Below are 26,868 nucleotides of genomic sequence, written 5' to 3'. Positions count from 1 at the left end.
AAAAAAATTTAAAACAAACTAGTCTGTGTTCATTATACGTATTACACGTGCTTATTTGTTGTTTATGTGATGTCAAAGTGTATAAAACTGTCAAAACTTTACTGACCTATAGAATTCGTTTTACACAGATACGCAAGACACCTTGCTGTAACAGTAAAAGAAGGAAACCAGCAAAAAGATGTTCCTGTTAGACCACAAAATAGGCGAGTAGCTTCCTCTTTAAAAGACTAACATTAAAGTGGGGAACCAGCTATCTCAATGCTTATTCCGCCTTCCTCAACAAAACATTTGACTCGCGAACATATTCGTCCTTTCTCGAGAATAGCAGAGATACAGCGACGGTAGAAGAGAGGCGACGAGAGAGAGAGAGAGAGAGAGAGAGAGAGAGAGAGAGAGAGAGAGAGAGAGAGAACAGCAATGTGAGCGAAAGAGGAAGGAGACAGATCAGTGGAGACCATACGTGAGATTGCGCGGACCTTCTCAGACTGGCGGAATTTAATACGTAGGCTCATGTGATGGCACGCTTTGGATCAAAATTTTAAACACGTGGGTGTTGGGGAAAAAGTAAGTTGGCTCACTAGAATTTTTGAGCTGCGGCGGTACAATGGAGACAATGGCAGTGGCATGTACCGTAAATCAGGGCTGCGTAAGCAGGCGAAAAGCGCAGATTTGCAAGCAGCGACTACTGAAAATGGTTCAAATGGCTCTGAGCACTATGGGACTCAACTGCTGAGGTCATTAGTCCCCTAGAACTTAGAACTAGTTAAACCTAACTAACCTAAGGACATCACAAACATCCATGCCGGAGGCAGGATTCGAACCTGCGACCGTAGCGGTCATGCGGTTCCAGACTGCAGCGCCTTTAACCGCACGGTCACTTCGGCCGGCAGCGTCTACTGAACCCCAGTCCGTCGCCACAGGGGAGACGGTAGGCAGTCGTGTGGGGACTTGGGGTAAACGAGGAACTCGATTCTGAGGGGAAATGATTGGAGGAATGTAGACAACCTTTATACACGCTGTCGCATTCCAGATCAATTACTTGAAACTGCAGATTAGGACGAATTAGGTACTGGAAGCTTTTCGTTTTCCCGTACATGTGCATTACCAATCCTGATTTATTTTCCAGCGTGGCTGGCAATCCTTCTGTAGACACATAAATTAATAAATTCTGTGACAAACCTACGTTTTCTACACCTTCTTCAACGCTGTCATAAATGTCACATCCAGTTCGCATGACCGTGATGTTTGATAACGACACCACGCGAAACTTGGTTCACCAGAAGTGGACATACAGGTTGAGGTGCAAGTCGTCTTTATTAAATCACCATCCGCGGAAGAACGTAAGACCTTTGATAGAAGTCGTGATTTTCCTTCCTCTTCTTTAAAGAGCTTCCTTTCAAGTTTTAAAAGTTTTTGTCCGCGTTAAGATCCTTAAGATTTTTCGTTTCCCTATCTTTTGACTATGTAAGATAAGTAGTCAAGTAGAAAATTAAACTTACTTGAAGCAGTCAGTCCTACGTACGTATTGCGTACCCATCTTACTGCGTAAACAGGTAATATTCCTCGTCCTGTGGAGTGAAATGCGTAGACGTTGTCGGAGTTACAAAGTGCCCACTCGTCATTGCTGCTCTCGGACGACGCTGCTGTGAGGACGGGCCGTCCTGTCTTTCACAGTTGGCTCTTCCATGTGGTGTTGGAGCGAGGACGTGCTGCGCCCCCATTTCCCCTCTGTCCGCCCACCACGCCGCAACTGCTCTGCGTGCTCACGCTCAAAAGCAGGCAGTAAATAAAGTCAATGGGAGAGAAAGAAGACAGTGGGAGAAAGAGACACACACAGACACTGGCAGTGAGAGGGACACGCCGAGTATGAAGGCTCCACTAGAGAGAGACTGGGTCAAACCATATGACAACTTAGAATATTCTGCGCCAAAAGAGCGCGAGTATGTTCGCATCACATCATTTTTGGTCAGCAATGCAGAATGAAAATAAGCAGCTGGTTCCGCTCTTTTGTCAGAGTCTTTAAAAGAGGAGCTCTCTCTCTCTCTCTCTCTCTCTCTCTCTCTCTCTCTCTCTCTCTCTCTCTCTCTCTCTGTTCTTTTTCTTTTTTTCCCCCTCTCTGACAGGAGTACTTTCAGCACATTTTACAGACTACTAACTCAAAGAAGCTGTTGGTCACCATCGCAATGCAATTTAGTACAGCACTTATGGTTGAATTAGACTTAAACTCTGTGTACAGATTAATAAAGTTGTCCATTAATTTGAAACAGTAAGTTCTTGTAAGCTGTGTTGCCCCATAATAAACTGACGAGGGGCTTTCCCGAGACCGACATGTGTGATCAAAATCAATTCAATCATTTTTATCACATTAAGATTAAGGAACTGTCTTTTTCCTTGTAACCGCCTTTCTGGGGACTACGCAAGGACTCTGCAGGAATGGACAAGGTTTCTGCAAACACTGTTCGCCTAAAAACCAGCTTCCTCCGTTTATCTCAGAAGGGCACTGGATGGCGTAGCTGGGGTTGACGAGTTTCCAAACCGGAAAGCTTGCCACACGGTCGCCTGCAGTCCAGTGCCGGACAGAAGTTGCCGCCGTTGCCAGCTTTCCACGCGAAGCACATACTGCTGCAGAACCAGTAACCATTTTCTCCTATAGAGCAGTGAATTTGGTATGCCAACTCCGAACTACATAGACGACAGGATGGTAGACCGTTGACTTTTAACATCTACGTCAATACTCCGAAAGCCACAGTCTGGTTTATGGCGGAGGGTAATCTTGTATCGTTTCCCCTTCGCCACCTTCCTATTTCATTCGTGGATGACAGGCAGGAAGGTAGACTGTCGTTGGATTGAATGAGTCACAGCCCATCCAATTTTAGTAGTGCGGTCGTTATGCGGAGATATAGCATGGAGGAAGTTGTAAGAACGAATTGCTGAAGGTGTGGGATCTTGGAATTTCGTCAGGAAGGGGTGTCCGCGACACAGAAAGACTTTCTGACAATGCCTACCACGTCGGTTCGTGAGCATTCATGGGCCACTCTTACGTCGATGAAAACAATACCGTCAATAATCATGCGGTTGTTCTTTGAATTTTTTCTGTCTGTTATGTTATTCCAACGTGGTACGGCATTGTTACACTATTTTGAGGTACTTGATACAGAATCGACGCAAAACGGTTCCTGACCACTGCAGTGAGCTTTACGCGTTTGCGTCAAGCAATCACGTAATGCAGTTTTTGTGTTTGTTGCTATGGCAACGCCTCGTCTTCTGCACCAGCATGTGCTTCGCGCAGAAGGCTGGCAACGGCGGCAACACCTGTCGGGCACTGCTCTGCAGGCGAGCGTGTGGCAAGGTTTCCGGTGTAGGAACTCGTCAACCCCAACTACGCCGTCCAGTGTCCTTCTGAGGTCGAATTAATAAACAGAGGAAGCTGGTTTTTAGACGAACAGTGTTTGCAGATACCTTGTCCATTCCTGCAGAGCCCTTGCGTAGTCCCCCGAAAGGCGGTTATAAGGAAAAAGAAAGTTCCCTTATCTTAATGTGATAAAAGTCCAAAATCTCCGATATGATATCCTTTCTGGACAAATACATCGAAGGGAGAGGACCAACATAGCTAGGATACTTCTCAGTTTCTGAAACACTGGGATCGACAAAAAATGGAAACAGCAAAAACACAATACACTACCATATCTAATACGGTGTCAGAAATCCGTTTGCATGCATAGTGGCTTACAGTCGTCTCGAAATGGATAAATACAGGCCCTGTAACATTTTGAAAGGAATCTCGTGCTATTCGCCCTGCAAAATAATGGATAGTTCATCTAACGAAGATGGAGGTCGATAGCGCTCAAATACCTTTCTCTCCAAAGCAGAACACAAAAGTTCAATAATACTTGAGGTATGGTGACTGCGGTGGCCAGGTGAGATACGACAACTCATCTTCGTGCTCGCAAAAGCAGCCCTGAACGATGCGAGCTGTGTGAACAGGCGGCCCTGTCGTCTTTGAACACAGCATCACTATTGGGAAGCAAACACTGTACCATGCAATCGACCTGATCAGCCAAAAGAGTCACATAATCCTTGGCAATAATTCTATCTTGCAGTGTAACCATGGGGTCCGTGGAATACCTCGATATTGCTGCCCAAATCATTACACTTTCGCCAAATTTCTTGGCAAGTTGGAAACTGTGTGAAACAAGATTCATTCGAACAAATGACGTTGTTGCGTTGCTCCATAGTCCAAGTCTTGCGGCTTCGGCGCGACAATCTCCTTTTACTGGAATTTGCATTACTGACGATTGACTTTGGAATTTCAGCTTGCCTTGAAATTCACTACGTATGGCGCTCCTTTCATATTCTTTTAATGGTGACAGGGTTCGCGAGTACGAGATTCAATTCATCAGTGATTTTTCAGCTGTGGTCAATTTGTTTTTCATCTCAGTGCGATGTTATTTATTGCGTTGTAAATGAATTTCCTTGCAGCTTTATTTTTATCTTGTTGTTTACCTCATGTATGTACAATCTCTGCGTCGAAACGTTTCGAAGCACAGAGCACGAATTATCAAACTGTGTGTCACCTTGCTTGATTGTGCGACGCAATAGCAATAACAGCATTCGATTCAGGAACCACGCCTAATCGTTCTTGGAGATAAGAATGTTGGAAATCTACTGTACATACATCACGTAATCATCAAAATAAAATAACAGCTGCAAGGAAACAGACTTCCACTAGAATAACTGAATCAACAGATGTCTGCGTGATATTATCGTCCTCTGTTGAGGAGTAATTCCTAAGTGTCTCGATGCCTGTTTACATGCAAGCCTATTGTGCACGTCTGTTGCGCCATTATTTCTGTCATTACAATTTAAATTCCATGCGAAATCTAAAATCTATAGCAATACTTCATAGAGAGTGTAGTAATAAAATATGAATGTCGTGATCAGATTACACCCCAACGTTTGTAAATAAAGCCATAATTAAGGTAAGCAGGTGCGTTCGAAGATTTCGGGCCATTACGCTCGTAGCTAGTCTTCATGACGACAGCTAAAGTACAAAGTATAAACTTTGTTTCTGTCGTGACTATTCTTCACTCCATCTTCACAGCTTCTCACACCTCAGACATCCAGTTTTTCTCCCACCTCTTGGTCTGTACGTCATACAGTCACCTCTGTATTTCTGCGATTTTTTTCGTTATTCTTGTTCTCATAATTAATATATAATTTCGATAGAGCATTAATAAATTAAAGAACAGTAATTGTTGATGTCTCATATCGTTAAAGTGTTTTACATCTAGCCCACAAAGCAAAAAGATTATTCTGTCACATTCACAGAAATTATTTCGTACGTGTATTTGTTGTAGCTGATAAAGGAAATCGTGCGGTCCATGGAAATAAAAAATATATATTCACTTTTACCGTGTGGGACGAGATGACAGCATTACGACGACAGGGGAAGGAAGTGATGAAAATCCGACCCCGGGATTTGACAGTACCGGTAGTGTTGAATTGGCCAGTCAACCTGAGACCCTCATGTGCTCGGCCAGCTATTTGCCTAGCGCTGGCCAATAGCGCATCACCAAACAAGTAGCTCGCTCCGCTTCAGTTTGCTGGACGCAACTGCCTGTGACTGGTTTCAAGTGCTTTGGGTTGATGTGAATCGCGTCGAATCGTGCCAGTCATCAATAATAGCTGTGTGTTTATTTGATAGTACCTGTTTACTAGCAGCGTTTCCGTGAATACAGCGCCTGTTCGATCTTCACGACATACAGACAACCAATGTATGCAACAAGACTTCGAAAAAAGGTATCGTTTCACAATTAGCAGTTTTAGTACACTGCTGTCATTCGATTTAGACAAACTGAAATTGTCTGAAACAAGTCGCATTCTGCGTCAGGTTATTTTCTGTTTAAAACAAAGAATTTATTTGGTGCACGATTAGTTAACTTTGATCACTTTGGGTAGCATCATGTAACATTCCACAAAAATAGTTGCGATCCCATTTGTCAACATGTCACGAATCCACCCAGTCAGTAACGTAGAATGGATCAAGCGTTAGTACTGTTTGCTTTTTAAAATTTGAAGATATGTGGTAACATACTGTAGTGTACTGTGGTATGACGACGAAACCAGCAAATAGGTTGCACTTCTTCGGTCTTGGTTATAGAACCCCCACTTGTCAGAACATACAACGCCATATCATGTTGATCTACTTCACAGTATTGTGTACGTCGTGAGATGTTAAGTAATCTTCACTGAACGAAACAAAACTTTAGCGTATTTTTGTTTGGTGATACCTAAATTTGTTAAAGTAAGCAATTTTCAATGAAATAAAGCATTCTCCTATGAAAAAGATACAGTAATGACTGCTCCCAGGAAATTTAAAGCCGTTGTGGAGCCAAGCATTAAAAACAGTATACAAATATGAAATGGTGACGTTTATCGTGATGTAATGGAAAGTGTTAGCAACGTGCTGATATCAAATCTAACAGTAGTTACGAGTGCGCCATTAAACTACTTAAGAGTTGCTCAGCAAATGGTGAGGTACTATTTTCGTTAATTATAATTCCACTCCAGGGCAGTTAAAACTGTACTCTCAAATGGAGAGTGAGCTGTTTTGGACTTCGTGGCATTTCAGAGTGCTGGGCCAGTGCTCGAACCTTCTAGCTTGTCTTCTGCAGGCACGGTTCCGAGGTTCGAGTAGTGATTTGCCTCGAACTTTCAATTCAGATTGTTTCCCCGTATTCACACTTTTTTTTACCAAGTGTTAGGGCGTTTGATTCGCCATCGTCAACATTAACCATTTCGTATACGTTGGTTAATAAAGGCACCGTTTCACATTTCCCAAGCCTTATGGTCTTTAGATGTTTCCTGATGTCGTCTACCTGTCTTCCGAGATGTTCAGAGGACTATCTGTGCTGATGTGCAACTACTTTATCCAGCTTTTACGGACACTTCAATGTAAAACTCTTTAGGAACGCAACACTCGTTTCTATAGTACAGTGGAAAGGGTCAAGAAACGAAGCAATGCGTGGCAGGGTGTGTATCTGAACCCCAACGCTTTTTTACTGGAGTCATGGAATCTAAACGATCGTTCCACGTCGCATCAGTTGATCACTGCTTGATAGAGTTGACTTACTGCACCGTACGCTAACCTTCCATTCTCGAAATGCAGTCAGTAGACATGAATGATTCATTAGTATCTGCGCAAGTTCAGTGTAATACCTTGAATAGCTTTTAATTTTGACTGCGAGAAGCGATTGTTAGTTCTCTGCAATGTTTCCGTGACATGAATCTTCCGTGAAAATCCTATTAGAAAAAATTCAAATGGCTCTGAGCACTATAGGGCTTAACATCTGACGTCATCAGAACTTAGAACTACTTAAACCTAAATAATCTAAGGACATCACACACATCCATGCCCGAGGCAGGATTTAAACCTGCGACCGCAGCGGTCGCGCGGTTCCAGACTGAAGCGCCTCGAACCGCTCGGCCGCAGCAGCCGGCAAAATCCTATTGGAGAAAATGTTGGCTGCCGTTAATTTTTAGTTGAACGTAATGAGGTTCCCTCACGGTTGGACAACGTTCCATTGAGATGCAATGCGAGTATCGCGAAATTCTCTCTCTCTCTCTCTCTCTCTCTCTCTCTCTCTCTCTCTCTCTCTCTCTCTCTCTCTGCCCCGTCACAACCTCCGCCAAAGTTTCAAGCTTAGAGTTGCACATCGACCTAAAGTTATTGATTTTTGTTTATACTGAATCTGTCTTCCACTATAGTTTACCGTCTATAGCTCACTGTAGAACCATGAAAGTTATTTCCTGGTGCCTTAATCCCATGTTTCTGTAGTTTCTTTTGGTTAGTGGTTTACACACAGTCCTTTCCTCGCCGATTCACCTGAAAATTTCGTTGTTTCGTATGTTTTGTAAACGATTTTGTGAACAATTGCTGGTTAACAAATCCAAGGCTGACATTTACTTCAACGATCAACCAGTCGGGTGATTAGACTTCATAGTCCGACTCACTGTCATTTCCAGCTATGAAGCTAATATAGAGCGTACTGTTCCATACTTTATCTGTAAATGGCTCGGCAAGTGTGAAACTACTAATCAAAATCTTCAAGGGTCCGCCGACATTGATACGAGGGTTTTTTATTTTGGCCACTTAACGCGGCTTCCATCGCCTGGAAGACACCCCTTACTTGTGAAACTGGGTAAGCTATATTTCATACTGTTTTTTATTTGCGGGTGCTGTGTGGGAAGGAAAAAAACTCTCAGTAAGCCGTCGTGTGAGTGCCAGTTTCTCCATAAATTCTTCCTTAACGGACTGTTAACGAATTACTCGACTCTTCTTCGAATTTTTGTCGTCTCCATTAACGCTGCCCGATTGACTAGCAATACTGAAGAATGAGTGGGACGAGTTTTTAGTGAGAAACTTCGCTTGTGGCTGGATTGCCTTTCCTTGGCTTTCTTTCAATTAATATGAACCTGCCCTCGCCTTTCCTATGCCTGTTCTTATGTTGTTCCACTCTACGTCGCTTCGAGAGGATAATCCAATATTTATTAGAATTTTACGGCTCCCAGTGACTTCTTTGCCTAAACTGTAATAGAGTAATGAGTCCTTTTGTCTATTTACGTACCATACTTTGTTCTTGAAACCGGTGAACTCCGTGTTTGCGCCATTCGTCGGTCTCTGCAGGCCTCCATGCTTTTCACTACAGTTTTGTCGTTGCAGTTTGCGCACTTGGAGAACAGCATCGTCCACGAATAGCCTCACAGAGCTCGCGGCATGTGTGGTTCACCCGGGTTTCATTTTGCGACGTTCAATCGAGAGCCAGTTATCAGATAGCGAAACCCACCGCTACTGTGGATCTGAGACTTGCTGCCAGATTAATACTGCGCAAGCCGAAGCCTCGCCTTTGGCAGGCAGTGCTCTTGCCGACCGAGTTGCCCAGCTGAGTTTACGGCTTCGAGTCCCGGTCAGATACTCAATCTGCCAGCAAGTTTCAAAAGAGCGCACACCCCGCTGCAAAGTGAGAAATTCATTCTGGAAACAATCCAGTCAGCTAATGTAATGGCTTTCTGGGTTAAGTCACAGCTCCATTTGATGTTTCAGGCGATATTAATGTTCCAATAACAAACAGAAACTGAACGTGAGCGCTAGCAAAAACTTGCATATTATCTGCTGCAATACGGCAGTCATCAGTGTTACCATATGATTAATCAAAGATAAAACGATAGTTCCTGTCGGTCTCTCGGTACTCCCCGCACAGCTTGAGGATCCTTCGTTTGTGGTGGCGTCAGGGTGGCTATATGTCACAATTACATCATCATTAATTACTTTTGAATACACTATGGGAGTGACAGTGATCAATGTGTTACAGATATTTACTATTAAAAACAGTCTTGATCACGATTTATTTATTAAGGTGATCGGTTTCGACCACTGCTGTGGTCATCTTCAAACCATTGAGTAGGAACCTCTATCTGCTGGAGAATCACTATTCGAGTAGTGATTCTCCAGCAGAAAGAGGTTCCTATTCAATGGTTTGAAGATGACCACAGTACTGGTCGAAACCGGTCACCTTAATAAATAAATCGTGATCGAGACTCTTTTTAATAGTAAATACATCACCTTTCTTAAGTCAAATTAACTGTTCTAAAACTCTAAACTACACTGAAAGCAAATTTTTTTTTTTTTTTTGGGGGGGGGGGGGGGGGGGAAATTTATTCCATCAAAATAGTCGAACTCAGCAGATCGCTGGTTCTGGTTGAATGCAAATCTTGTTAGTAACATGTTGACGGGTTATCTGACAGGGCAGGGGGACAAAAAATGCCACTATGATTGTATTTTATCTGGAGAGTATAAATTTGAAATTTTTTTTAAACAAAATAATTTCGAAGTTACAGATGTTTTTTTTTTTTTCTTTAACCTGTAGATTGAATCAACTACCCGAATCGGGACAGTTCGGCTGAAGTACCTCAGTTCCATCCAAATTAGTTTCAGAGAAATTATCTAAACATTATTTTAGCGGTGCTCTCGTATCAGTTAGTATTAGTTCATTAAATATATTCCCTAAGAAACATATTGAACATAGTTTCTAAAATATAAAGTGAAAACGTGAATCACATGACAGCTGACGGTTAAATAAAAGTAAAATGTAGACACGTGTAATGTAAAGGAATTTTATCTCACAGCCTAAGTGTCTGTTACGTTGCACGGGAACCATCGTTTGGTAGGTGAAAATCTAGTTTACGACCAACAAAGGGCCTTCAGATTGAAGCAGTGACTTGAATGTAGATGAGGTGCTCGCTGACAACATAGAGATAAAATGAGCGGAGAGTTCAGTGAATACAGGACGAGGCATTTCAAACTGATTTTGGAGTCGTGTGAAACTACAAATCGGATTAAAAAAGATTATAATAAAAGTTGTTAACCTCCCTGCCCCAGCGGAAAGTGTGTCGGCTGGGATCATTTTCGAAATCTTAAAGAGGAATCCCTATTTTTAATGTGGATTTGTTTGTTCCGGAAATACGTAACTCTTTTATCTAACATCTTTTCGTTGTTACAGGTAGTGCTGTAATTGACAAAGAGAATCAAAATCGGCAGTAAAACTTGGGGTTCCTATTTAATAGATCAAACATAGGCCTTAATTTGAGGAAGAAATTTTTGGGGAATGTTCGTTTGGAGGACGGCATTGTGTGGTAGTGAAACCTGTACTGTGGGAAAATCGGAACAGAAGAGAATCGAAGCAGTTTAGATGTGGCGCTACAGAATAATGTTGAAAGTTTGGTTGACTGATAAGGAATGAGGTGGTCCTCCGTAGACTGGGGGAGGAAGGGGATATATGAAAAACACTGACAAGAGGAAGGGACTGGATGATAAGACACGTGTGAAGACATCGGGTGATAACTCCCGTGGTACTAGAGGGAGCCGTACAGGGTTAGAGACTGTAGAGGAAAATTGAGATTGGAATAGATAGAGCAAATAATTGAGAATATAGGTTGCAAGTGGTATGCTGAGGTGGAAAGGGTGGCACAGGAGAGGAACTCGTGGCGGGCCGCATCAAACCAACCAGAAGACTGATGATACAAAAGAATTAAAATTTCAAAGTTGAGCACACATCCCGCCCGCTTAGAATGGGGGGCGGGGGGCGGCAGAGGGTAGTTTCTTTGGCTGTCGCCCGTCGAGACGAACAACTTTTATTACAAGCTCGCTTAATCCAGTTTGTAGTTTCCCGTATATTTCCAAAAACTGTTTTGAATGCCTCCCCCTGTATAATGATCCTAGAGCACTGTGTTGGGGTACGCTCATTACATTTCGTCAAGAACGACGTATTGATGGAACTGAACAGTGTAATGAGTTCCATCTAATAGGAAGTCGTGGAAGCAGGCGCAAAGCTGGTTTCATTCTCAGTTGCTGCTGTGTTCGCTGAGCGGATTGCGTGAGTTCTGGAGGTAGTAAGAGTTCAGTACTGATTCACAGTGCTCCGTATCTCGAGGACGAACAGAGCGACGACCATTTGGCCGGAAGTAGAGCGAGCGCCCCTGTGTGCAGGTGATCGACGGCACGCTGTACAACGAGTCGCAGCGGCTGCAGCAGCGCTGCCCCAGCTTCACGGCCTCCTCCGAGATGGAGTCCAGCGGCGTCTTCTCCGACCTGGAGCCGCGGCGGCCGGAGGACGGCGACGCCGACGCCGACGACGCCTCCGCGGCGCACGACGCGTCGCCCAGCGGCTCCACCGGCAGCGTCTCGGAGCACAGCCAGGTGGGCAGGAGCATCCTCACACCTCTCTGGAGTAGACCGTGCACACTCATGTCCATCCACGCACTCCGCTAGAATGACATTCTCGTGTGAACAGCTCTGTTACGTCCACAGAACTTAGCTTAGAAGCAAGCTGTTAGAGCTTCATTGCCTTTACAGAAGATTTACAGTGTAAACTTCATATACACACTATACGGAGATCCTTATCGTCAAATTCACTACAGTTGTTAACAGAGGTATTGACTGTGTGTTGGCATAAACTATCTGGGTATTGAGAATGAGATTTTCACTCTGCAACGGAGTGTGCGCTGATACGAAACTTCTTGGTAGATTAAAACTGTGTGCCGGACCGAGACTCGAACTCGGGACCTTTGCCTTTGGCGGGCAAGTGGTATACCGGCACACAGTTTTAATCTGGTAAGAAGTTTCATGTCAGCGCACACTCCGCTCAAGAGTGAAAGTCTCATTCCAGAAACAACCCCCAGGCTGTGGCTAAGCCATGTCTCCGCAGTATCCTTTCTTTCAGGAGAGCTAGTTCTGCGAGGTTCGCAGGAGAGCTTCTGTAAAGTTTGGAAGGTAGGAGACGAGGTACTGGCAGACGTAAAGCTGTGAGTACCGGGCGTGAGTCGTGCTTCGGTAGCTCAGATGGTAGAGCACTTGCCCGCGAAAGGCAAAGGTCCCGAGTTAGAGTCTCGGTCCGGCACACAGTTTTAATCTTCCAGGAAGTTTCGTATCTGGTTATTAGTTAAGAATTCCCCATCCTGGACTTGACCCAACCCTCTCTGGTACTTAACCCCCCTCCTCTTCTGCTTGTGGGTGATAGTCTCCACGATTTTGTTCTTGCTCGTCTTTGTAGAAATGTCAGTGATATTGAGATCAGTTTTGGCTAATGTTTCTGTTTCTTACAGTTGGTTCTAACGAGTGTACAAGTGTGTAAGGAAAGAGTGTAAACCCATATTCCGATAGGAATATTAAAGATTGCCTTAACAATTTTCGGTTAAATCTGGCTGTAGTATCTTCACGTTTTGGCGCCGCAAAGACTGTTCTATCAAGTTTCGGGTGTGCAGCCGCAAGAAATCTCCTTCTAATATTTCGGCTGTATAACGTTCAGCCATCTTCAGAGTGAGCCGCAAGACTGCCGCTCCAGTGCTCGCTTCGTCCCTTTATACTGTTGTACCGCGTGACTGCGCATGCGGCCACAGATGCAAATGCGCCAGAGACGTTGGTTGGCGGCAGAGACGTGCATAATGCGTGAGTTGTATCTATGACTCCGCAGTTGATCTGTGTTGGCATATCGATATATCACTGTGAGCTGCACTGTGACGACGTCTTTGTGAGTTTATTACAGCAAGTGCCGGATTCCATGATTTATCAAGATAGAAACCAGTATCTCATTAATTTTTACAACCTAACAAGTCGGCAGTGGCAGAGCACTGTATTGATAATGGTCACAGTATGTTGTATGATTCCCTAAATCACTCCAGGCAAATGCCGGGATGGTTCCTTCCCCGTCCTTCCCTAATTCGATGAGACCGATGACCTCGCTGTTTGGTCTCTTTCCCCAAACAATCCAATCCAATGTTGTATGACAACGTCGAAATTTTGGCAACTACATCATCCTTTTGGGACTCGATAGTGAAGGAGGCGATTGAAATTCGCTTGACGACGAATTTAATTAATAGAGATAGTGGTTTCAATCTCGATAAATCATGGAATCCGGCACTTGCTGTAATAAACTCGCAAAGACGTCGTCACAGTGCAGCTCACAATGATATATCGATATGCTAACACAGATCAACTGCGGAGTCATAGATATAACTCGAGCATTATGCACGTTTCTGCCGCCGACCAACGTCTCTGGAGCATTTGCATCTGTGGCCGCATGCGCAGTCGCGCGGTACAACAGTATAAAGGGACGAAGCGAGCACTGGAGCGGCAGTCTTGCGGCTCACTCTGAAGATGGCTGAACGTTATACAGCCGAAATATTAGATTTCTTGCGGCTGCACACCCGAAACTTAATGGAACAATTGGCTGTAGTAGTTGAGCGCTTCTCCAGAACAGACGGTGCATGTTGTCCGGCGGCGTGTTCCAGGAGAAGGAGGCGCAGAGCCCGACGGGCAGCAACGTGACGGCGAGCACGACGGTCATCCCGGAGGAGGCGTCGCTGGAGGAGGCGGAGCGCGCGCTCACCGAGGAGAACAACCTGAAGAACCTGTCGTCGCCCGTCATCACGGAGCTGGCCGCGCCGCAGACGACGACGACGACGCCGCCGGCGGCCGAGGCGGCGCCCCAGGACCAGCCCAAGCCGGCGGCCGGCGCCAAGCCGCGCGAGCTCAAGAAGTTCAAGATGCCCAAGCGCAACGTCGTCTCGAAGATCAAGGCGATGATCGAGGCGCCGGCGCCGCAGCCGCAGCCGCACGAAGACCAGGAGAACCAGCGGCCGGCGCACAAAGCCAAGAAGGGCGGCCGCTGGGACGCCGTCATGAGCAAGATAGCGCAGGTCAGTCCGCCGCTTCTCTATGCAGGGGGCGCTCACTCGTTAAGGGGGGAGGCGGCCGGCTGGAGACCCGGCCAGGGCGGCGGCGCCGTCTCGGTTACAGGGAGGACAGCCCCCCAGCCTCGGACAGCTTCTTGTTGTGTCCCTTCATCTGACTGTAGCAGGGTCATTTGTCAGTGCATTTTGTCGCTGTGGCATGCCGATTGGGCTACACTTACTGAAAACAAGCTTCGTGCCTTGAAACCTGTCCCCACGGCTTGGACGACCTCTTCACGCCCATCTCGGCGGGAGGAGGTCGTTTTGGCCCGGTTACGAATTGGACACTGCCGGTTCAGCCATCGCCATCTGCTGACGGCTGCGCCGGCGCCGTTCTGCCCATGTGGGCAATTGCTGACGGTACGCCACATTCTAACCTCCTGTCCGAATTTTAATACACTGCGCGTTGATCTTGGCCTGCCATGTACTCTGGATGGCATTTTAGCGGATGACCCAGGAGCAGCTTCTTTTTATCCACTTGACAAACTTGTTCAAGGATTCTGTTGTTTTTTTTTTAATCCTATGCCTGGTAATGTCTTTTATAGTGTTGTCCCTTTTAGTTGCTGTTTTAACCTTGTGCCTTGCAGTGCATTCCTAACTTAGTCTGGGCGCTAATGACCATCGTAGTTGTGCGCCCTAAAACCACAAAAAAAGAAAAAACAGCTTACACTCCAGCGTTCTTAAAGTGCAGTGCTGTCTCGCGCTGTAAGAGTATATCCGATATCTGCATAGGGCTATAATTAAATTTTGACGGGCACTTTTCTGTTCCTCGTACACTTTAACATTTATTCTCTGTGTAAGTCAATTCCTCTCAATAAACCGTCGCTACTTGATCTTTTCCGTGGAAGTTTATTGTAACACGTGTCTTTTTTAAAAATGTTGTTTTGATCGCAAATGTGCCTCCGCTACTAAGACAGCTCTTAAAACGGAATCCTGTACGTGGAAAAATTTCCCACACTGTTTGCTTGCCAGATAACGCCAGTGAGATATCCCCTTCGAGCTACACACTTCAAACCCACACCGCTCCGCGTCGTGTCCCTCTTACCGCAACTGGCACATTTCGAGTCACTCAGTTTTAACAATCCCCGTCATTTTTCCCGTCTGTGCTGTGCTCCTTCATTCTTTCTCGTCGTACCGAGTGAGGTGGCGCAGTGGTTAGCACACTCGGTTCGCATCCGGGAGGACGACGGTTCAAACCCGCGTCCGGCCATCCACATTATGGTTTTCCTCTATTTCCGTAAACCGCTCCAGGCAAATGCCGGGATTTTCTCTTTCAAAGGACACGGCCGATTTCCCGTTCCATCCTTGATACAATGAGAACTTGTATTCCATTTCTAATGACCTCGTTGAGGACGGGACGTTTAAACCCAGTCTCCCTCCCTCCCTCATCGTCAACACATTTAATGACGTTACAGCAAGCGGTTGCCCGTGTCCACGAACACAGTTTGCGCGATCGCTTTCCTGTGTTTGCACCGCTAGGTAATAATGCACTGCACTTCGGACGAGATGGTCGCTATAATTAGCAGCGTCACGAAGCTAGTTGCCCTTACGGCCAGGTCTACCATTCGATTTGTCCAGCCGTCTCCTGTCTAGCCGTGGAACGCCACAAACTCGAGGTAATACGGGAGACACGTTATCAAGTACGTAAACTGCATTCAGTTACCTGAAACGTAGACGTTTTGCGTTGATGTCAATTTGACCTTATTACCAGCACCCTCTTACCAGCAGTTAAACCTGGCCCACAGCTGGATCACAATGACTGTGTACTAAGCCTAACAACTGGCAAATAACGCAACTACTTCCGTTTAGCAGTCGACACGAGATGGACAAATAACCATCTACTGCTGAAAGTCATTCAGACTGTATTTATAGCTTAAAATTCTAATAAAGTGAGCTTCATATCGCTACGAAGTCCTAAGTATTTACCAAAACTGGAAAGGATGAGAATAATTCCTACAAAACAAAATGGTCGCCGATCAACTATGTACAACTCCACTGTTAAAGTAACTAGTTACGCTCACAGTGGTTCATTAATTTAGAAATAGCAAACACAGAAAATTCAGTTTGCTTCAGTGTCCCTAGTTTGTTTAAAACTAAAGGTCTTCAGCATGTACTTTAATTGTTGCGACCATCTTGACAACCAACACAGATTTTATTGCAACATTTATCAGTACTGCAATCAAAATTTAGTGACTCACTTTTGTATTTTGTGGGTTGCGTCATCGACGCAGTAACACACATTGTGCGACTACGAATAGGCCCAGTAGTAGCGTCACGACAATGATGGCCACTAGCCACAATACTACTGTCTACAGTTACACTTACGTAACTGTCTCGTCCTACAACTGCCTTCTACTAGCCAAACAGCTGAAGCGCCAAAGAAACTGGTATAGCCGTGTGTATTCAAATACGACGCTGCGGTCGGCAATGCCTATATAAGACGACAAGCGTCTGGCACAGTTGTTAGCTAGCTTACTGCTGCTGAAATGGCAGGTTATCAAGATTAGAGGTTTGAACGTGGTGTTATAGTCGGCGCACGAGCGATGGGACACAGCATCAACGAGGTAACAATGAAGTGGCGATTTTCCCGTATGACCATTTCACGAGTGTACCGTGAATATCAGGGATCCGTTTGAAACATCAAACTCCGACATCGCTGCGACCGGAAAAAGATACTGCAACAGCGGGACCGATGACGACTGAAGAGAGTCGTTAAATGTGACAGAAGTGCAATCCTTCAGCAAACTGTTGCAGATATCAATGCTGGGCAATCAGCAAGTGTCAGCTTGCGAACCATTCAACGAAACATCGATATGGGCTTTCGGAGCCGAAGACCACTCGTGTACCCTTGAGGATGCACGACACAAAGCTTTACGCTTCGCCTGGGCCCATCAACACAGACACTGGGCTGTTGATGTATGAAAACATGTTGCCTGGTCGGACGAGTCTCGTTTCAAATTGCATAGAGCGGGTGGACGTGTACGGTTATGGAGAAAACCTCATGAATCCATGAACTCTGCATGCCAGGAGGGGACTGTTCAAGCTGGTGGAGGCTCTGCAATGGTGTAGGGCGTGTGCAGTTGGAGTGAAATGGAACCCCTGATAAGTCTAGATACGACGCTGACAGGTGACACGTACGCAAGCATTCTGTCTGATCATCTGCATCCGTTCATTTCCATTGTGCATTCCGACGGACTTGGGCAATTCCAGCAAGACAATGCGACACCCCACACATCCACAACTGGTACAAAGTGGCTCCAGGGACACCATTCTGAGTTTAACACTTCTGCTAGTCACCGGACTCCCCAGACAAGAACATTATTGAATCTGGGATGCCTTGTAACGTTCTGTTCAGAAGAGATCTCCACACCCTCGTACTCTAACGGATTTATCGACAGCCCTGCAGGATTCTTGGCGTCAGCCCCCTCCACCACTACTACAGACATTAGTCGAGTTCACACCACGTCGTGTTGCATGTGTGCTCGCGAGGGCCCTACAAGGTATTAGGCAGTGTACCAGTTTCTTTGGCTCTTCAGTGTATGTTCCCTAAAAACTGTCGACATCTCGAGTATGTTGGCGCCGGATCACCATCTGCTTCGACGCCCCCCCACCCCTTTCTCGCTGCTCTACACGGTTGTCAGCTGTATCGCAAAAATAAAGACTCATTCGCAATTATTCCAGCTCGCCTCGCACACACGAAACAAGCACTAGTAACGAACAAAATAGGACGTAGACGTGAGGCTGTTACGGATAGCCGTGTGAGGTGGTGGACGTGTTGCAGGGCCAGGCGGAGCAGCGCGTGCTGAAGAGCCACCTGAAGGAGGTGAAGAGCAAGGTGTTCGCCGGGCTGGGCGCGCCGCCGGCGCCGGACAGCACGACGGCCCGCAGGAAGGCGGCCACGCCCACCTCGCCGGCGGTGACTGCGCTGGAGCGCGCCGGCTCCGCGGACTCAACCACGCCCACCAGGACCAAGAGGTCAGCTTCTCCGCCAGCCTGCAGAGGCCGTCACCAGTGACAAATCACTGGAGGTGCCCGAGCAATGGCGGTTATCTGCATTCTCTTGCTTCTTCACCTCTCCCATGTGTTCCCCTTTCTTCTCATTCTTCCTTTCCCTCTCTCTTATTTTCCTGTCTGACTTACTCTCTCCATTTCCATCATTTCATCTTGTTTTCTATATTCATGTTTCTTTCCCTGTATGGTTTTCATCATCGCCCCCATTCTAAGTTTATTTGTTCCCACCCCCGTTAACTGTTTACTTTTTCCACCCTACCTTTACTTCCCTTCTGTCTCCCCTTTATCGCTTCCCCTCTCATTCAACTAGATTCTTGCTGCTTTCCATCTCATTCAACTAGATTCTTGCTGCTTTCCATCTCACCGTACACTGCGCTGATTTTATACTTCCTGCAAATATGCTACAGAACATAGTGTTGATTATTTGCGTATATAACCTCATCTTATCCTGCTCCGTACATACGAAAGCTTCACTGATTCTTCCAGTGTGAAGTCGTAACAGTCCTGACAGTATCGTCCATTTTTTTGCTCAGAGTTGTCACAAATTCTCTCTTCGTTTATTTCTTAAGGTAACACTTTCGATCATGTTTTGTCTCCACATTTAACTTATAATATCCTTTACTAACAATCATAACAGAGATTCTTCTCCAGTGACCAACATTGGACTTACATGTAACACTTTGGTTAAGAAGAAACCAGCACAAATTTTTCTCTGTTCATAACAATCCTAGAACTATCAGGTGCATTGCAGCTATGTATGTAATACTTTTAAATAATACTGTATAAATTGTACCCTGTCACTTCCATCAGACGCTAGTGGTTCAGAGATAATACCACTGGATCTTTCAGCAGAATAATACCAACCCTTGTAACTGTTCCTTACAGACACCTTGGATGAGGCTTTACCCTCACCCTTTCCCTCCATTGATCATTAATATCTCGAAATGACTAAACTCTACATGCCCTAATCAGACAGCTAAAAAAGGGACACGAACTGAAATGGAAACAGCCACTCCTTGTGACAGAAGTGTGGAATTTCTGCACGAGGTAAACATTGTCTCTTTATGTCTGTCTTTGTATAAGATGTTTGAAGGACTTCAGCTGTTCAGTATAAAATGTAAAATTAAAAGCACCTTCAGCTGTCTATATTATGAACTTAATTTATTCGTGTGACTGGTTTAGGCATTTCACTACACCCTCTCTGAAGACATCAACAATAATGACAGTGTCAGTTATGTAATAAAGAGGTGGTGAAAAGTTAGAGATCATTTACATACAGTGGTAATATGTAGTAAGCATTTAACAAGAAACAAACTGTACAATGTGCAATACCAGTATCAATGATAAACTAAGAACTAAAGTGAGAGAACAGCTGCACATTGTGTGAATAAAATCTGGGAAGCAAAATTATATATGCCATATAAAAATAAAATGAACCTATTAATGTAAGTCAAAATTGTCATTCTTAGATCACTTCAGTATCACGTATCAACAAACAACTGGAATTTAAAGGTAATATCAATGCTCATGAATCAGTTGCAGCAGAACAATCACATCTGTATACTGCTGAGTACAATCTGAAGGTGAATTATTTATATGTTCCCCTATACTAGTAAAATATAAAACCATTTCTAGGAGGTCAACTCCAGATTAACTGCCTGTATATACATTGTACCATGTTTGCATACATGGCTGACTGCTGTGCAATGGGCCCGGGTTCCATTCCTGGCCAGGTAGGAGATTTTATCCACTCGGCAACTGGGTGCTGTGTTATTGTTACCGTCATTGATGCCCAAATCACTGAAGTGTCATCTAATAAAAAATACTTGCACTAGGTGGCCAAACAACCCCAAATGGGCTCTCCTGGCCAATACTGCCATATGACCATTTCATTACCATGTACCATATACTAATAAACTAAACAAAAATGAATTTAATTTTACATCAAAATAATAAATTAATCACAGATCCATAAGGTGCCACCTATTTAATACATTTTTTAATGAAACAAACTATAAAGCTAATGTAATAAACAATAAGTCCATAACGAATTCCAGCTGTGTAGGGAATGTCAAAATATCATATGAAAGAAGTCACAACCAGCATCATCAGGAAGTGGGAAATCTGCTCTTAGACAGGCATGTGGTTTGGTCATACAGTGTACCAGTCAAGTAACCACTTCTTGATAATATGGGTTACAACTTATTCTATATGATATTTTAACATGTCCTACATAATGGGAATTTGTTATGGCTTATTACATTAGCTTAACAGTTTCTCATTGAAAATATTTTTATGTAGTAGGTGGCACCACATGCATCTGTAATTAAGAGATTATTTTGATATAACTTTTAAATTGCTGTTTTTATTAGTTTGTTAGTGTGTGGTATATGGTGATACATGTAGTTAACATAGTGTTGACCTCAGGTAAATGGTTTTATTTTCTGGTAGTATATGAAAACATGTAAATAACTCACCTTTAGATGGTACTCTTTAATATATGTCTGTGACTGTTGTGCTTCATTTGATTCACAGGCATCAGTGTTACCATCACACTCTAGTTGTTTGTCAATATGTGACACCATAGTTATCTAACAATGACATGTAATTATGACCTCTGATTAGTAGGTTCACTTAATTGTTGAAGGGCATACATATATTTTCTTGATGACTTTACATTTGTATAGTGTGAAACTGTTCTCCCATTTTATTTGTTAGTTTATGATTGATTTTGATAGCTCATGTTGTGTGGTTTGGTTTTTGTTAAATTTGTACTACATATTACCACTGTAAATAATTCGTCATTAAATTGCACACCACCCCTTCATGTAATTCACACAGTCATCCTTGTGTTTAGACAAGGGCCTGGACATGGTGTAGCAGACAGCTGAAGGTGTATGAAATTTCACATTTTATATGTAAGCAATAGGCTGCAAAGACATTTGAGTAAGGAGGAGATCATGTGGCAATTACATTTATCAATTTTTTTATATTTGTATGTGACATTCAGATCTCAAATATCAAACCTCTTCCATGCATGTATCAAAAGTGTTTGTTTCTGATCACAATCAAGAATAAAATTCCAGTTGGAAATATAACTTCTTAATTATTTATATTTTATGAAGGGTTGTTCATTTTTAATTTAAACAATCTGTGTTAATAATATTTTGCAAAATATCGATAGGGTATATTTTATATTTGCAACCAAAACTGGAATTTAGTGTGGGATGTGTAACTTCGAATAAGAAAATGTGTGTTTTCATTAAAATGATCGGTATATGTGTCAATTAGCAGGAATTTGATTAATTTTATACTTAAATGATGTAAGCACTCAAACTGGACGAAAAGAAGACAATGCTGAGATCTGAACCAGCGATCCATTGATTACCCAATGACCACTCTCCAATGTTATGGTGTGAGCCAAGCGGCTCATTCTAAAAAAAAATCGCAAAACTTCAGGGAATTAAAGTTAATTGGATACCTTCAAAGTCGGGTTTCTCTAGAATTTCTAGAGTGCATCGACTGCTTTTGAAGAGCGGTATTTGAGTTCTGAACTTCACATGTCATACTTAGAGAAAATTACAAAAATGCGATTTCCATGTGGCCTCCTTGTTAGATGATGAACGACGCCACATGACAATAGACGGTAAGACTTCAGCTCCCATTCTGCTCGTATGTTACTCGGAAAGTTCAGTTTACAATGTAATGAACCTGTACAATGAAGAATTCTCTTATGCTTGGGCGAAATCTGAAATGGCTGAGTGCTAAGAAAGAATGTGCGAATATGATGTGAAAAAAAATGTTGCAAGAAAAACTCTTTCTCCCTATCTATCTATCTCCCTTTCTCCCTATCTATCTATCTCTCTCTCTCTCTCTCTCTCTCTCTCTCTCTCTCTCTCTCTCTCTCTCTCTTTCATTGAAATGAAACTTCGATGACATCGAGATGAAAGTAAACTATCGTGAAATGAGAATTCACTGGGGACTCTCGCGCGATCTTCGGTTGCCGGTCGATATTGTTAGAGGTGGGAATGGAGCGTGCAGGAGTGCGCCCGCCACTACCGCCGTGTGGGCGTGTGCTGTTGCAGCAGGCGGCCCCGCACGCGCGCGTCGCCCATCTCGCAGACGCTGCCGCTGTCCGGCCACAGCTCGGTGCGCAGCTCCGTCAGTGACGTCAGCGGAGAACACGCCTCGCCGGCCACGCCCTCCTGCAAGAGCGTCTCCTCGCTACGTGAGTACCCTCTCTCTCTGTCTCTCCTTACCAGAGCCCCCCTCAGTCTTCAGGTGGCTACAGCGCCTGAGGAACGCAAGCACACCGCCCCCTCCCTCTCCCACCATATTGAAAGAGTGCGTTCCTTAGCCATAGTGTCGTAAGAATCACGCTACATGGTTCCGAATATACGAGTATGCTACAGTTCTGTTCCGATTTTGAAGAAATTTTGCATTCTTTACCTTCATGATGAAAGGGAAATCATTGTTTATATACTGCTTATCTAAGATTCGTAATCTGACTTGAAACGTGTCTGTATGTAACATACAGTGATCAGCCAAAATATTATCAGCGCAGCCCGCCGCGACGTTGGATGCCACCCAGTGGCGTTGCGGCCACGTGACGTGGGGACAAAATTATGTGGAGCAGACACGGACGGGGGGGGGGGGGGGGGATCACACTGGCGAAGATACGGGCTGCAAATGGGGAAATCCACTGAGATAAGCGACTTTAACATAGGGCAGATCATTATTATACAGAGCATATGAACGAGTATCACGAAAAAAGAGAAGCTGGTCGAATGTTCAGGTGCTACTGTCGTGAGTAGCTACGAGCTAAATGATTCGACGTCCACGACTCTTCACAGAACGTGAGTTTCGGAGGCCTGTCTGCTCTGTAAAGTAGGATAGATGGTGATCTGTGGCATCTCTACCGAAAGATCACACTGCTCATCGTACATTGTCGAACATGAAGCTTCGCAGCAGACCACCCCTGTGCGTTCACATGTTGACCCAGCGTCGTCGTCAGGGGACAACGGACCATAGGGATTGGATTGTCGATGAATGGAAATCTGTCTGCTCTTCGGGTGAATCGCATTTTTGCTACACTAGGTAGCGGGTCGTCTCCACAAACGACGTGAACGGCGGCTCGAAACGTGCAGAGCGCCACGGACGCAGGCTGATTAGAGGGGAGCTGTATTATGCTACGAAACATTCTCCTCCGCTTACATCGGACCTCTGCAAGTTATCGATGACAGTCTGACAGGCTGCAAACAACCTGGATCCCTCCATGCTTGATATCATGCCCGACGGCGATGTCATCGTTCAGTAGTACAACTGTGCGTGTCTCGGAGCCAGACCCGTTCTACAGTCGTTCGAGGAGCATTACAGTGAACTGGGTTGATGTCTCTGCGACCAAATTCGCCTGATGTTGATGCTATGGAACACATTTGGGTCGCTATAGGGCGCCTTCACGGCGTACGGAAACCAGCAGCCACTATTCACGAGAGTTACACGACCTGTGCGTAGACATCTAATGTCACATACCTCCCAACAAACCTACTAACAAACTGTCGTTCCCTGATAAACAGAATCAGTGATTAATTTCGTTCCAAAGACGGACAAACAAGCTGTCAGGGAGGTGGTTATAATGTTTTGGCTCATCAGTGTATAAAGGGGAAAAGTTGTTACAAAAAACTTGAACAGTTCTTGGCCGATTTACTTCAGATTTCTACACGATCCCCTGACTGGACATAGGCTACATATTTTAATAGAGACAGATACACATTATATATAATCTTCAGGTTCCTATCTTCAGATGAAACAATGAAGAAAATTAATGAAAAATTACATGACTAACAAACTAAATATATCGTGGTAAAATAACTGTAATTCCTATGGCGAGAATAAATTACAGCAGCAATACTGTCTTGGAGATGGTACCATCAAACGTCACTAGATCCACGGACTAACGAACGCTAGATAATTTGACAGAAACATGATTGAAAACTGTTATTTAATGACAAGTTTCCGTTGTTACACATGCCATATGCAACGGAAGAAGGCTGGCCGTGAAGAACCTGTTGCCGAACGTAATATAGTCCACTACCATCACGAGATATGCCGCAGGTGAAGACATATTCATTCTTCGCATTCCGTTGATACTTAGTGATTTAAATAATGTTGCCCTTCCATTTAAAACGATTGCACTTTCCCATGTGGCTTCAATGTATTGTGAATATCGAAAGCCACAGGGCCAGTCACTTTTTTGTGGCAGATATTAAACGTCCCGTGCAACGCCAGGCACGGCAGCTGGTAATACGTAAGCAAACACAGACAATCCCGTATGCGGATCGGTTGAGTGCACTCCTGCTGGGATTTCCGTTATTACTACGTGAGCGCTCGTCGCAACTCCTCGTTTAGTTTCTCATGTTTCGTTAAGCATTCTGTGTTCAGAGATGTGATGCAGATGTCAAAGACGCAAACAAATAGAGGAAAGAAGAATTCCAAGGTGGAAAAAAATACTGATGCCTAGGTACTGACGAAAAATGCAGTAGTGGAACTCTGGGAAATCTACAGACGTCATTTATGATGGTTTACATTATTATTAAAGAATAACAGAAGGAGGCTCACAAGGCTACTGACTTCTTAACTTGAATCACGTGAGGGCAAAAATTTTCTTCTGCACTGATTCTTACAATTTTGTTTAAGAAAACTGTACACTACTTTAGTCCACGATAAATTCAGTGAAGCTGCATCTGTTCTATTTCAGTTGGAAACCGCTTTGTACGTAAGAAATGAAGCTCTCTGCAACGTAACAGCTCAGTCACTCTTGTGAGTGCCAGTAGATTCTGCGACCAGACCAGCCACGTTGATGCGAGACCCATTATCAGGCACCTCCCAAACTGCCAGGTGCTGTTAGTGCTGACTCCCACGAGCACACTGCATCTCCGTGCCCTCACACTGGTGACACAGTATCTAACACCGTTCACGCCCGTTGTAAACCCTAACAGGCCTGGGAACAGCTCGAAACACGACCAACACTACAGCTCTGTGGTCGCTTTTCTTTCTGTCACAAAGAATAGGAATTCTAATCGTTTACACACTCGCCAATGGTGTATACGTGTAGTAAGTTACATTGAAATCAGAACATGTCCTACGTATTTTTCACTTTCTCTGTCAGGCAGTGAAGGCTGCAGTAGTTTTGCAGATATGAAGATATATACACAGGACTGACTAGCGTGGGCACCTGCAGGAAACCAGTCTTTGGACTAAACAGCACAGCAACAATATTTGAAAGTTACGAGATAGTTTTTTTTTTTTTTTTTTTTTTTTTTCAACTAAACCGGTCGCTGTCCGAGAGCTTTCGAGATGGCGGCTGCCCCCCTACTGGGTGACTAGGTACACGTACCTGCACTCTTCTCGGGCAGGAAGAGGTCAACCATGTGACCTATCCTCTTTGACATAGTGTGGCTAGTTCTGCGCTTTCTGGGCAGAAAGAGCTGTACTGAATGTGAGTGGCAAGGCGAAAGTATTGGCGCAGAAGCCGCCGTGGCCACAGCGTGCGTAGTTACTCATCGACCAAGGTATTACTGCGGCTAGGTGTGAGGGCGCTTCGGTCGGCACAGAATGTGCTATGCTGTTCTGTTATAACGATCAAACAACTTGCCCGTGAAACTATTCAGACTTCAACAGTGTTGACGATAGTCTAAATAACTGATCGGGCTTTCGTTTACAGTAATGCCACCGAGCGGTTCCGATAATGGCGACGGGAGGTCATTACAGTAATACTGTGATTTGGTAGTACTAATCAGGGCCCTGGTTTATATTTGATTTACGCACCTTAATTACATACCCAAGACACTTGCAGATTCAAGGAATGGGCGAACTGTTCTGCAGCGTGGAAAGAAATGCTGCAGTGCAGGAAACGATGCAGTAATACCACGGTGCAAATTGATCCTGGCCTACATCAATTATTAGACATGATGCTGAATTCGTCACATCATCTGCAACATGTTACCGCAGCTTCGCAGGCTGTTCTGACCTGTCTTTTTACCCAGCAGTACCTGTAGTGGCAACAAATGTGAGCATGCAGTTGATGAAACAAACTGGCAGGCTGGTAAAGTGAAAGTGAGAAGCTATGTAAGAAATGGGTTTCGTTAATAGACGTTAACATGCGTGTAACAGGTAGCTGAAAAAGGCTGTTTGCTGAATAAGTGAGAATAGGAAAATTAAATGGAGCGCACAACCCTTCAAAATTACCGTGCTAGTCTGTAAAGTACTGCGTAATGACGTAATCTTAGAGGATGCGGTACGAGATGCTAACTGCCCCACATTTACTGGTATCATGGCGCGTTGTGACAACTATCAGCTCGCAGATACAAGTCAGTGTGAGTAGGCTTCCTGTAAACAGAATGTCCCAACGTACCATCAGTCTTCCTTTTGACCAACACATCAAGGAAGGGAAGGCATCCATTCTTTTCCACCACCATAGTTGTCACCATCCAGCTCAGCGTGAAGGAATACTTCGTACCTTGTTTCACAGGCCCCACGTTATCTCAGACCCTGAAAGTTTGGCAGCTGAGC

At 44.5% G+C, this 26,868-nt stretch overlaps 1 protein-coding gene across 1 annotated transcript in view; it reads left to right on the top strand.

The window, feature by feature from the left end:
* LOC126416816 (microtubule-associated tumor suppressor candidate 2 homolog) overlaps window positions 1-26,868 on the top strand; it is a 574,074-nt gene that overhangs the window by 4,443 nt on the left and 542,763 nt on the right. The window contains exons 2-5 of the mRNA XM_050084699.1: window positions 11,546-11,755; window positions 13,846-14,253; window positions 18,068-18,261; window positions 22,383-22,525. Of these exons, the coding sequence (XP_049940656.1) occupies window positions 11,546-11,755; window positions 13,846-14,253; window positions 18,068-18,261; window positions 22,383-22,525 (955 nt within the window). The remainder of the gene's footprint in view (window positions 1-11,545; window positions 11,756-13,845; window positions 14,254-18,067; window positions 18,262-22,382; window positions 22,526-26,868) is intronic.

This window comes from Schistocerca serialis, chromosome 8, assembly GCF_023864345.2.
Source record: "Schistocerca serialis cubense isolate TAMUIC-IGC-003099 chromosome 8, iqSchSeri2.2, whole genome shotgun sequence".
Classification (NCBI taxonomy): Eukaryota; Metazoa; Arthropoda; class Insecta; order Orthoptera; family Acrididae; genus Schistocerca; species Schistocerca serialis.
Note: the sequence above shows the minus strand (reverse complement) of the source record. Positions and strands in the feature narration are given on the sequence as shown.